The sequence below is a fragment of the Adiantum capillus-veneris genome, chromosome 11 (genome assembly GCF_014529385.1).
Source record: "Adiantum capillus-veneris isolate H3 chromosome 11, ASM1452938v2, whole genome shotgun sequence".
NCBI lineage: Eukaryota > Viridiplantae > Streptophyta > Polypodiopsida > Polypodiales > Pteridaceae > Adiantum > Adiantum capillus-veneris.
In genome coordinates this window covers 105,351,150-105,364,998 of record NC_140941.1, presented here as the reverse complement: position 1 = coordinate 105,364,998, position 13,849 = coordinate 105,351,150, and the positions used below count along the sequence as shown (strand labels likewise).

Genomic DNA, 13,849 nt, shown 5'->3' with positions numbered 1-13,849 from the left:
AGGAAAGAGGAACACAGATGCATTCATCTAACATTACCATGTGAAAAGCGAGAGCCATCATATGCGGGAAGAAGATGATGAATGGGTTCATGTAACGTCTTCATGATATAAAAAGCCATATCCATCATATGCCTAATCAAAGAATTGAGTTTCAGCCCATGGGTAATGCGGTGCTCCTGAACGACGACATCTCTTTCTCTTTCAGCGGCCACGAGTACTCACACCTCTTATATGGGGCGTATCTTTGAGAACCTTTGAGGATGATCAAATTGAGTGCACTACAACCTTAATAGGTTGTATAGGTTGTATCCACATTGTCAATTTCAGCATATGTAGGAACAATTTCAACATGCAAAAACAGCTCCCTACTTCACTCGAGTCATGGATCACAGTGAGCACACTACAATCTTAAAAGGTTATGTATCCATACTCTCAGATTCAACCTTCAACAAGAGCTCTCTACTTCACTCTAGTAACATCTTCTAATAAAAGCTAGCTACAATACTCCTTGGAGTATTGTCATTGCTAAAGTACTTGACATGCATGTTTGAGTGTTTTGTCAAGATCATAATTGATGGCCGATAGCTATGGAGGTACATTGATCATGTTTGTGATTCTTCAAAGAGGATGATAATTTGGAGTTTGCCTCTAATGTTTGCATCAAGTCATGGTCAATCTCATTCAAAGAGGATTGTTCCAAGCTCTTGATTCCTAAGCTACATATATGGATATCAATAGAACCAGCTATTCGCTCATGTTTACAATTAATTTTTCTCTCTCCCCCCCCCTCTCTCTCTCTCTCTCTCTCTCTCTTTGTGTGGTGTAGACTCTAGCATCATGGCAACTAGCGCTGAATGAACTTGACTCTAATAGAGCTATATGTGATGGATTGCAAAGGGCTCGATTGTCCTGATTATTACGAATAAAAAATATCACCGACCACAAAATGGCAAAGTTACGGTGCAAACATCAACTTTTAAACAAAAATTTCAAGTATGTTATTTCTTTCTTGAATACCATGTCTGCTTTTATGGCACTCCCTTAAACTGGGCACAACTATCTTTTTGATGGTTTTTTAAAACAATTTATAGTAAGAAAAGATTAACTTGTGTTTTAATTTTGTTAGGAGCTTCTTAAAGGCAAGTTTTTTGAAATGCAGACTCGGTTCAGTGAACACGCTACCCTTAAGGTTAGTAATCTTACTTCGTGGATATACTTGTACCTGTGCATCACACAAAAATGACTATTTGACTTTAGTATAACAATTACAATCTAGATGTAGCCTTGCAAATGTGCTTCATAAACTGGGCACAATCTATCTTTTTGATGGTTTTTTAAAACAATTTATAGTAAGAAAAGATTAACTTGTGTTTTAATTTTGTTAGTAGCTTCTTAAAGGCAAGTTTTTTGAAATGCAGACTCGGTTCAGTGAACACGCTACCCTTAAGGTTAGTAATCTTACTTCGTGGATATACTTGTACCTGTGCATCACACAAAAATGACTATTTGACTTTAGTATAACAATTACAATCTAGATGTAGCCTTGCAAATGTGCTTCATAACATCTTTTATTTCATTTTCAACATTTTGCATCTAAACAAAAAATTATCATGCAGTATTCTCTTATATCCTAAGCCTACCACAAGGCCAACCAAGCAAGACTAGTTTCAATGCTTGTCCAAAAAAAAAAGAAAACAAGCCTGCGAGGGCCAATTTGCAACTAGGGTTGCTCAGGTGTGAAATGGCTTGTTTCTCGCTTTTCCCTGCTTCACCTTCTGCATCTTTGGTCTCTCATCGTCCGCGACTGGTGGGTGAAGGCCATGGTTTCTCTCAAGCTGCAGAAGCGCCTGGCGGCCAGCGTTCTCAAATGCGGGAAGCGTAAAGTGTGGCTTGACCCCAATGAGGTCAACGAAATTTCCATGGCCAATTCACGTGAGATCTCTTTGTCCTAAGTTTGTTTGCAGGTGCAACAGGAAATTGTTGCTTTTGTAGCATAATAAACTGCTGCGTTAGAGAGAGAGAGAGAGAGAGAGAGAGAGAGAGAGAGAGAGAGAGAGAGAGAGAGAGAGAGAGAGAGAGAGAGAGAGAGATCCGATAACGTTTCCCAGTCACACCACTTGTCGTTTTTGTTCTGAGATTGCATCTGAGCTTGTAGCCAGCTCGTAGCTTTGTTTTTTGGGTCAAAAAATGCCGGTTGCAAAAGTGTAGCGAAAATGTGTTTTTAAATCGGCGTTCTTTAACGAGTTTGCATCATGAGTACGGAGGCTCTCATGAAAGGTGGATCAGATAGAGATTCTGTGTTTTTACAATGGAACAAGCGATTTGGAACGTTCAGTCTGCATGGAAGTAACAAATCTTTTAGTGGCTTCGGGATTGATTTTCAATGACAAGTGGGAAGAATCATGAAGGTACGATCAATCATCAACACCCTTTGTGTGATGGTATTGACGTGCAATCAACACCCTTTGTGTATGCAGACCTTTGTATTGATGTCTGTTGGTATGTGTGTGCCGGCATGTACTGTTACCTAGTTCTACGGCTACTGCTGGGCAGTGATGGGTTAGTGGGGATGGCATAGTGTTTAGTCAATGCTATGCATGATGGAGCTCATGGTTATTCTGTCTCGTGGATGAGCACCATGAGTCTATACCTCGCTCTTTACTGTCGAGGTGAGTCTGGGCTATTGTGGATTCATCTAGGTATACCCTTTGTGTGATGGCCTACCTGTACAATCTGAAGTGCTTGGTTGTGGGAGGCTTGCTGTGATTAAGATTGAGTTTTGTGATGTTTCTGGATGTCTTTTCTCTACTATGTCATATCCATGGAATATGTGCTGATTAGCATTTGAGGGTAAGCAGGGCAAACTGTTTTTAAACTGTCTGAGTATCTTTTAGTGGAAGCTTGAAACTCGTATTACTGTTTTTCTGATGAAATAGCTTGATGCTTACTGGTGTTAACGATGTATTGAGTATGTCATTGTATTCGTCAATAATATGCATGATGGAGGTGGTGGCCATTTTCTCTTGTGGATGACTTCCGAGAGTCAATTAGTTGTACAGGCATTTGTAGATAATCAAGATATATATTCTTGATGTTTCTTTTCAATGTCTAGAATTGCTCTGTACATTCTTTATTTTCCTCATCTAGTTTGAAGATTTCCACTGTGTTTGCAGGAGACCTTTCTGGTACTTAATGTTTAGTCTTGTTTTCTGATCATGGGAGAGACTAATACTCAATACGTCTTTGTAATTGGGTTTACAGGGCAGAACATTAGGAAGCTGTTCAAAGATGGTTTTGTGATTCGGAAGCCAACTAAGATTCACTCAAGGGCAAGGGCGAAGCGTGCTCTGGAAGCTAAGCGAAAAGGCCGTCACTCAGGATATGGCGAGTTTTCTAGAACATAACTTTGCATCAATGAACTTTATTGGGTTTTTCTTATTGGATTTAATGAACATTAAGGTAAGGTTGTAGTGCAATGACTCCCATCTAAGATTTTTTGGGTTGTTTTTGATTCAAGGTAAGAGGCGTGGTACAAGAGAGGCACGACTCCCATCCAAGGTCTTGTGGCTTAGACGCATGCGTGTTCTTCGCCGACTTCTTCGTAAGTACAGGGAAGCGAAGAAGATTGATAAGCACATGTACCATGATATGTACATGAAAGTGAAGGGGAATGTGTTCAAGAACAAGCGAGTTCTGATGGAGAGTATCCACAAGTCAAAGGCTGAAAAGGCACGTGAGAAGACATTGTCAGATCAATTTGAAGCCCGGAGGGCCAAAGGAAAGGCTATTCGTGAGAGGAAGAGTGCAAGAAGGGAAGAGCGATTGGCGCAGGTTTGCAATAGTAGCATCATATTTTCAAGGTGAATGTCTTAGTCTTTTAAGACTCATTATGGTGGTGGGTCATGCAGGGACTTAGTGCTGAAGCTGCTCCAGCTGCAGCTGTGTCTGGCACTGCACCTGAGTAAGTGGTTTCTCTATAGTTTTCTGCAGCTTGTCATTCCCTTGTGTATACGTCTTTAACAACAATTGTTTTTATGACAGGACCGTAAAGAAATCCAAGAAGTGAGAAATATTTTAGGAGGCGAATTTTGTAGGGCTCTTACATCGATATTCCCATGTTTCTGTCATTATTACAAATGGCATTTGAGTCTTTCACTACATGTATGAAGGCATTTTCCAAGTTTATCTTATGCCTAATTTTACATCTGCTGTGGTCATTTGATTTGCAGTGCATGTTGTGTTTTGATCATTGTGTCTTCTTTAACAGTACTGTGAAATTTTTTAATGTTGCTACAATGATACTGTAAACAAACCTTGCAAGTTCAAGAGTCCTATTCATTGGGCTTCTTGCTTAGTTTCTTCCATTGTAAATTCTGTTTGTTAGCCGTGCCTTGGTGTTGCATGCAAGAGTACCTGCTTGTGCTTGTGCTTGTGCTCTACAATTTCTTTTATTTGCCATAGGAACATTGTGGCCTTCTGTATTCCTTGTGCTGTTCACCCTGCAGCGGTTTCTGTGACAGCGTAGTTCTGTGAGCTTTCTTTCTACATCTAGATATTGACCAGTGATTGTACCTTTCTTCAGCTAGATACTTGAATACTAAGTAGGACATGATTGATCATAAGGATTACAACATTTAACGTCTGTTCGAATCCATTAAGAGGCAGATACAACTTGGAATGGTTTTTCTGTTGATTTTTTTGTGAAATGCGTGCCAATGTAGGTCTTTAATTGCGAGAAGTTCGAAAAATTTGGCAGCTATTTCTGTCTTTTTCCTTACTAACTTTTTAACACCATAGTGAACACTCTAGTAATGACTGAAATTTATTTGGCAAGTTTGTTGGCCCTTGCAATTTTTTTTTGATGAAATGTGGCAATGGTCCTGTGCCTGTTTTGGATTTTTTGTGCTTTCAAAGAATGAGACTCCTTTCACATGTGCAAATAAGAGTGCACTCCAGAGAATGATGGGATAATTATGGTGCCACCATTTGCTCATGGAAAAACCTTATGGCTCTCTACATGTATCTCTTTACAGCCTCATGTCATTTCTCCACACTTTCAGTCATGTATATGCTTGGAGTGTCGAAGATTCAATTGTTCTCGGAAGTATAGTTATGGTATAAGAGTACTTGGCTAGGGTGTGTGTAGGGGATGTATTAGATGACACTAAATCACATGTAATCGGAAAGGAAGACACAAACAGCACTTGAGACGAGAGAGCTTGATTGTTTGGAGATTTGAATCACTGGTGTACATTGGGACTTGGTCTTTTATTTGCTTGAACTATACGTGTCGAATGGGATTGGGACTATAGATCTTTCGTTTAAGAGTAGTTGTTATGTGCGTTTGCATCTCATTGTTTCTCAAGTTTTGTAATTGGACTATAAGCTTATGTACTGTCGATCCTAACTTATTCCTTTACTATCCCCCAATTAGACTTGAAAACCTTGCACCTAGTTGCTTTACTTACCATTGAAAAGCCCGTACTTGTTTCCTATACTCTTGTAATTAGCTTGGAGAAACTTTATTTGCTTCAATTTTCCTTGTTGGTTCTAGCATGAACCAAAGTCCTCGACTTCACCAATTTCTTGAGATAGACCTTAAACACTAAGAGGTTACTCAAATTTATACTATTTGTCCCGGCTTTGCTCTTGCCTTTTCTCCATTATTGTGTATTTCTTTTTCTTTGCTATTTGCTTTTCTTCTCTTCTCCATTATTTTGCACCTATACAATGCTGTGTTTGCTCGCCTAGTACTCGTTACACAAGAAGCATAGAAACCATGTATAGTTCATCGCTCTCTTGACGCAACCACGTGTTGCATAGGATCAAAGATTTTACCGAGTATGCTAATATTATAGACATAATGATTTAACCAGTGTTTTATGACATACAGATCCATATGTAAGAAAGGTGTGCAGTTGTACCTCGTGCATGAATTGGGATGGCGAGATAAGTTGCAAATTCTAGAGCTTTCCTTCATTGCTCACAATGCTTCACTCGCCCATTCACTCATTGGCACACCTTATAAACTATGTGGTGGTGCAATGCCGCTTGGCTATTTCTTTAATAGGCAGTTTTGATTTCCTCTATCGTCAACAGAGAGAGTGGCTGTTCCATGAGATAGAGTGAGAAGCAGCATGACTTGAATTGTGAGTAACCTTCATTTATGATGTCGCGTGCAAACCCTAACCCTATTGTTGCCACCCCCTTTTCACATCCCTTTGCTTAGTCACTAGCTTGACGCCCACAAAGGCACGAATCAGCACGTTGCTCTTTTCTTGCTTCTCGTGTTGTAAGAGTCACATATTGCTCCTGCGATCGGTGATGCCTGGCCCCTTTTCGGAGCACGTTATCTTTTCTCATTTGTGTTTGGTTTTCTATTTTCTTTCTTGTCTTCCTTTTGTCTTCTTGTTTTGGTTGCTTTGGGTGATTGGGTTGTTGGCTTGTTGCTGTGCTCTCTTTTGTTTGCTCTCTACTAGCATTCTATAACGGGTCTTGTCATCAAAGCCTTCTTCACTGTCTTCTTGGAGTTCACTCATCAGCTATGGTTTTCAAGAACCATCTTCGGCTGGTCTCTATCTTGATTGACAGCTCCTTGTCCACTTTAGCGACTGTGTGGCTTTCTCTTGTATTGTTTTGATGTTGTCAATAGCTTCTCTTCCATCATCTTTGTCATTGACTACTTTGCTGTTTTGTTTTATCTTTAGCCTTTTGTTGTCAGATGATACCAGTTGGTGGGCATATGCCCAATATTGGGCTCTTGCCATTGCAGATGCTCTGTATCTTGGTGGATTAGTGTGCCTTCAATGGAAACACCTATCTTTCAATAGGTGCTGTCATCCTCTCTCTGTTTTTACCCTCTTTAGGAGGTCTTTTCCCATCGTTTTAGTTTTTACAATTCGCCATGTGGCTAGTTGTATATAGTTCTTATCATTCTTGATGTACAATTGGAGGAAAGTACAGTTGAATGAGAGGAAAGGACAAAAAAGAGCAAGGAATCTAGGGGAGATTTTAGTAGAGCTCTCATGCTTCCTATGCAAATCTCTCTCTCTCTCTCTCTCTCTCTCTCTCTCTCACACACACACACACACACACACACACAGTTCACTTTGCTTTTACTTGGGCAATTGCTCTCTTGTAGTATTTTGGTTACTTTGGTTTAAAACCCTAATAATATGTTACCTTAAAGCATTGGAACAATAAGGGTCTCCTTTTTCTAAGACCCTAATAGTATGTTACATTAAAGCATTGGAGCAATAAAGGTTACCTTATAGCATTGGAACAATCAGGGTCTCCTTTTTGGCTTGGCCAAAGGGAAAAGGCTATAGAGATGCTTTCTCTTTTTCCTGACTAAAATAAGAAAAAAATTAAGTTGTATTTTCAAACATTTTTTGATAGGCCAAAAATGTTGATTGGTTGAAATAAGATAGTGGGCACTCATTAGATGATTGATACTTATTTCTAAGAGTAGGAGGTCGGTGGTTATGGAAATGATAGCAATGACAAACTATCGAAAATCACAGACTCCGCTTTCTCTCTTGAGCATATGCACATTGAATGCAAGCCTTAAAGCTTGGATTGCAAGTTGGGAGATTGCTCAGTGGAGGGAGGTATGTGGGATACAACTTTTGGGGCCTTCATTATAGGGGTAGCCAAAAAGATACCCCATTAGCCTGCAATTGGCATGATAATCCCTGGTTATGATAGGTAGGAGCAAATTGGCCATGGCAGTAGCGGGCAATTAGAGGCGTGCAGGGCAAGTGGCTTCAGAAGCTGCATGGAAGCACACAAGAGCGAGGAAAGTGTTTCTTTTGCGGACGTGGTGGGGTTGAGCGCAGGTGGGGGATTTAGTTACAGGAGACAGAAGGAGCAGAAGAGGAGAGATGGACTAGTGCATCGATAGAGTGATACCCTTCTCTGACTCTCTTCAGGGGATTTCAAAGGTGGAGCCGCACTCTCTCTCTCTCTCTCTCTCTCTCTCTCTCTCTTGTCTGCAGTGGTTCAACAAGGCAGGCTGTTGCAATCATAGAAGAATGGTGGAGGCACGAAGAGCGAGAAAGATTCCACCTGTGGCAAGCACAGGGAGGAGATATACATGAGCCGTCGTGAATTTGGGGAGCTGTGTGGGATGGCAAAAAAGAGCCAAATGATGGAGTTGGAGAGTCCTAGGGAGACAATCTGTTGCCAACGACTTTGCCTCGGTAGTCCGACCGAATCTACTATCTGTGCCAAAGCTTGCCCAGTGTCCATGTGTTCTGTCTAGCCATGCGTTGCAACTTGCCCTTGGTGTTGCAATCCCCGAGCTCCATGTCGTCCCCCCGCACCTCTGCACCCACATATTGCAACCCTACGCCATAGCCTGTTGCCCAATATCTCCTTTCCACTGTCGATGTTGAACACCCCTATGTGCATGCAACTCTTCCAGCCCGTTCTCCTTTATTGCCTTCCTCATGTCTCGTTCTCCTTTGTCGTGTGCGCCATTGTGGTGCCCTTTTGCTGCCTCATATAGCTCCTACAATGCCCCCTGCAATAGGCTCTTGAGATTTCCCTCTTATCTTGGGTCTAGACTCCATGATGTTCCTGACAATAAATCTTAAACGTCGTACCCTTAGCTTGAGTTGCACCCACTACCTTCAGCTCCTTAGAGTGCGCCTTTTCCTCTGCCCAACAATGTCATTTCCCACTTGAATAACAGGTCTTGAGTTCAACTCGAGTCCTCGTCGGATAGATCTTTAAGGTCTTTTGGGATGGTTTCCTATGACGTTAGAATTCTCTTCTTCTTCTTTTCTCTCTCTCTCTCTCTCTCTCTCTCTCTCTCTATATATATATATATATATATATATATATATATATATATATATATATATATATATATATATATATATATAGTAGATTGGTTATGCCATTTCTCTATTGAATAACAGGTCCTGAGTTCAACTCAAGTCCTCATCGGATAGATCTTTAAGGTCTCTTGGGATGGTTTCCTATGATGTTAAAATTCTCTGCTTCTTTTTTCTCTCTCTCTCTCTCTCTCTCTCTCTACATAGTTCTAGTAGCATACAGACTTCAAAAGTGTCCCATAATCTCGTCTTCAAGTCTTGTTTTCTTCTATTATATCTAATTGAAGGCAGGCCTTGTGATTTAATCACTTGTTATTATTCCCTTCACACTGTCGTACTATTGGCAGGCCAAAGGCCATGACACACATGCAATAAGAGTAAGAGGGGTCCATATATAGCACGGGCCAAGGGCCTATACATGGCACGGTTGGGTGGTTATGAGCATGGAGTTGTCCCAATCTCTTATATTGGTGTCGGAGCTTAGAGCTTAGGGCTCTTGCTCTGTTTCACCTTGAGGAAGGAGGAGGAGAGGGTGGAGTCGAGTCTGGGCATGGGGGTCATGTGACTCTCTCTCTCTCTCTCTCTCTCTCTCTCTCTCTTCCGCGAGCACGATCGGGGCAGAATTGTGTGTGCATGGGCTTGTTAGGTGCACGGTGGGTTTTAGGACAATTCTTGTTGAAGGTCTGCGACCAAACAACCTCTTCCAAGCACGCATGGTTCTCCTCAGTCCTAGCGCAGGTTTGCAACTCGCCATTGCTGAGTTGGGGTTGCCTTGAGTTCATCACCACAGCTTTGCCTTTTACCTTGGCCAAGGGATCGACCACGGGTCAAGGGATCGACCGCGGGAATCCCAGCAGTGAGCTAGTTAAACAGGGCAAGGCCCTCCCTCTTCATAGTCTTGCCACGGAGATTTTGTGGCGAAGTTTTCAGCAGCAGTCAAATTGTAGAAATTACAGAATTTGTATGGATTTTTTAGAAAAACCTCAATTTGGAGGAGGTCACAACTTCAAGCAAGGGCGTAGCCTTCAATGCTACATCTTAGAAGACTGTTTTCTACACTGACTATGCAAGCCACCAGTGCTCAAAGTAAGGCTTTGTATTCACTAAATTTTTTTTGGCAATGCATTTCAACCAAGTTTTCAAATCGACCTTTCAAAGTTGCAAGAATTGAAATTACTACAGTTTCTAAGGGGTAGTTGGCAAGGCAAGCTGACCCGGGTAATTAATTGCAAGTACCGGCCTGGATACGAGGGCTCTTGAAAAGGTAGGTGGCCAAGCGCGAATTTCAAGAAGCACGACTGCTTCCCATGCTTGGCATTAGACAACACACCGATTATAAATGATCATAAGGTTTGAAAATTCATGTTTGAGGTTTCCTAAAGTTAATTTTGGAAGCAACGGCAAGGCCTGCTGTTAGACAACGACAGAGGGTGGGGTGCGAGATTCAACTCCCACCCAACTCATGCATAGATTGGATAAACCGAGTAAGTTCTTTGGTATGGTTGACCATTTGTTACATTTCAAGAAGCCGGTAGGGGTCTCTCTCTCTCTCTCTGTCTCTCTCTCTCTCTCTCTCTCTCTCTCTTTGAGGTATGGGTTTGAATTTTTGCTAGGGCATGGCTCCTAGGCAAGTTTTTTGAGCTAGATACAATCGAAAACGACCATGATCAATATCTATAGCGAGCAGGACTTCGAGCTTATTGAGTTGATTAGGACACGATTGTACAGGGTAAAGCAAGGCTTCTTCTCATATGAGGCATCTTGCATATGTAAACCACACCAAGGGGTGATGCAAATTTTGATGCCGACGACGGTGTTTCAAGCATGTCAATAAGCAAGTTAAATTTAAAGTTTACAATTCTGGACTTATTAAATCTTGCAGAATTTTTTACAATGCTAGCTTGGCAAACAAAATTTGATTCTGTAAAAAAAAGGTTTGTAGTCAAATCCGTTTGATAGCTAAGTTCCTGAGCTATCTCTTTTCAACATTGGGCAATCTAAGATACTTCCATTGATTTTCACAAGACCTACATTTCGACAAGGTTGATTATCTGTAAATGATTGACAAGGTCAAATGTTTTTTGCCATGACATCTATATGTTAGTAGGAGCATCCATGGCTATGAGCACAAAGGCTCTTTTCAGATGTACTTATGTGAAGCAAGGCCTCATTTTTAGGCATATTGCATAGAGGATTCTAAAGTTTGGAATATCCTATCAGCGTACAAACTTTGGGGGAGACTTTGCAATGTGTTTGAATGGTATTTCGGTGTCAATATGAACAGACCAAGGGGGCATGCATGGTACATACAACAACTCTCAATTTATTAGCATACATGACTATGCGCTAGATTCAAGCAAGGACAACAAAATTAGATTGAAATTCACTCTTAAGCAATGAATTTACTTTTGAATGTCAGGACAACTATCCACAGAGGGCGACAAGGTTAGACAATTTCACTTTCTTCTTGTTTTTCTGTGTGCAATTTTTAAATTGGACAAGATCTTTTGCTTTGCAAAGCAAAGTGCTTTGAAAGCCATACGAGAAGCAATGCTTCTACCCCATGCTAAGGTACTGCTCATTGGCTTTGGATTACGGGCAATGGATGACACATTTGGGGCATTGGAAATATACAAATCTAAGCTCATATTTTACGTTTGGCAATGTCAAATTGTGATGGATATATGCCAATTCAGATTGTGCAAGGCACGTATGGTATTGACTCAAACTATTGAGATCGTCATTGAAGCCAAGGTTCTTCTAACTTTATTTTTTTGATATGTATGCATGATGTGCTAGTAAGATGGAATTAATTCCTCACAATCAATACAGATTGTGCAAGGTACGTATGGTATTGACTCAAACTATTGAGATCGTCATTGAAGCCAAGGTTCTTCTAACTTTATTTTTTTGATATGTATGCATGGCGTGCTAGTAAGATGGAATTAATTCCACTCAATCAATGCTATAGCACGAGCTACTCTGTTAAGTACAAGGTAAGATCTTGTTTGTTTCAAATGATTTTCATTGATGATTCTCCTGTTGAAGTTATTGTAGGGGTTACCCATAGCTGTAACCTTCTACTCAATAATAGTTGAGACCGGTATATTTGCTTGTGTTCATTGCATATGATTGCAATGGCGAGCACTTTATATCATTGGTTATATGCTCAAGGTGCATGCCATTAGAGATGATGATTTTCATCAGTAGCAAGTAGGCATGGCCTTGATAACATGAATTTGCTAAGAGAGCCTCAAGGTAGGTAATCTCTTGTGTTAGAAATCCAAGAATATCTAGTATGGCTACTTCTTTTTGGTTTGAGGAATCTATCTCTTCCTTCAATGAGGAAAGATGATTGTTTAAAGCTCCAATCATGAATAATATTCCAAATTGAGAGGATCTCATGTATAGTCTATAGCATTGATTGTGGTTATAAGAGTGGTATTTTTAGGGGTATGATCCACTTAATGAAAAATCACTCTATAAGTGGTTATGGTCTCATATAACTGATGGTTTAAGAAGTTTCTCTGCAAAATCTAACCAGGGGGTTCAGTTTTCTAAGGCAACACCCATGGTCATCTGTTAAATATTGGTTTATTTTCACTAATCTCTAATTTACTGTTTAACAAATCAAAGAAATATCGGGCCTTTTGCAGCTAGAATTTTAGTAATGTACCTTTCATGTTGAAAAGTGCACTTGACCTCCGGGTAAGTGTAATTAAATTTTCACCTCCTAGTAAGCATATGATTTGGTTTAGTTTCATTTCTGAATGTGCTTTGATTGAGTTTTCCAAGTGGGATGCATATGCTTGAATGCTTTCATCACTTTTGCTCTTCAGAAACATGACAAGGTCATGTAGAAGCAAATAATTTTGGGAAACTAGTGTACCGGGTACATTTTTGCACCCTACAGTTATAGGCCTACATGGTAGGGTTTCATTTGGAACATGTTATTAGTCACAAGCTATGCAACATGGTCAAGGAAATCATGGAGTTTGGTTTAGCTACTGTGGAGGAAGGTTCATGAGGGTCCCTCTCACTCATGTTGTACCTGAATGTGATTTATTTTTCACATTCTATTATGGTTCAAACGTTTTACCATGGCTTTCAACTGGTTGCAGTGGGATAATTTAGTTTCTTTCATAGAGCTATTTACACATATTATTCCCTCCTCTTCCATGTATTCTATGAGTATATATTTCCACAAGCATTGACAACTATAGTCATGTAAATTCATGAAATTGATAGCATATGAAGTATTTCATATCACAAGTGCATTGTGAGTCTACTAACCACCATACGAGGTGACGAATCGCTATGGGTGCTTGTAGATAAGTCGACTAAAATTCATAAAGTTTATTCAATTTACTATCTAATCTCTAAAGTCAACCAAGTTAATTGTTCATAATCTATATCAATTATATAGGTTACTCAACAATATTGGAAGTAATTGTGACTATAATGGAAATGGCCAATGAACTTTGAGAGTAGCCGAAATTAGAGAAAGCACTTTTGTGAAATTACCTTGTGAGCATAGAGGGTGACTTTAATTGATGGTAGCAACATAAACATAGTATTTAGTTAACTTGGCATGAACAATGCTTTTGCAAGAGAGAGAGAGAGAGTTTAAAGAACATGACAACAGTTGAGGACCCGATTTATGTGGAGCCGGTCCCCCCTCCAATAGGCATTTGTATTATAGTTTCTTCCATCAAGAGAGACTTGGTACGATACAATCTTTGTGTTCCTTGTGACCTAGGTGATGCTATGAAGATGGAAAGCTTCATGCATCACGAGCATAACATGAACTTTGCAAAAAGCATTAACTATCCCAAGTCTCAGTCCCAAGGCCTCAAACACCTTTGAAGGTGGAGAGAGCTAGCAGGAAATGAGGGTAGGGAAGAGGAAGAAGAAACATTTCATAGGAGAAAGAATTAGCTCCTCACTTATCATCACTCTTCTTGCTAGCATACATAATAGCATAGTAATGAAGATGGAGAAGATGGCAA

At 40.3% G+C, this 13,849-nt stretch overlaps 1 protein-coding gene across 1 annotated transcript; it reads left to right on the top strand.

The window, feature by feature from the left end:
* Nucleotides 1-1,756: 1,756 nt before the first annotated feature.
* On the top strand, nucleotides 1,757-4,204 carry LOC147447777 (large ribosomal subunit protein eL19y-like). The gene is made up of 5 exons (XM_086523493.1): nucleotides 1,757-1,932; nucleotides 3,262-3,384; nucleotides 3,518-3,831; nucleotides 3,909-3,961; nucleotides 4,042-4,204. The coding sequence occupies exons 1-5, from the start codon at nucleotides 1,821-1,823 to the stop codon at nucleotides 4,064-4,066; spliced, it is 627 nt and encodes a 208-aa protein (XP_086379619.1). The 5' UTR covers nucleotides 1,757-1,820; the 3' UTR covers nucleotides 4,067-4,204.
* The last annotated feature ends 9,645 nt before the right edge of the window (nucleotides 4,205-13,849 follow it).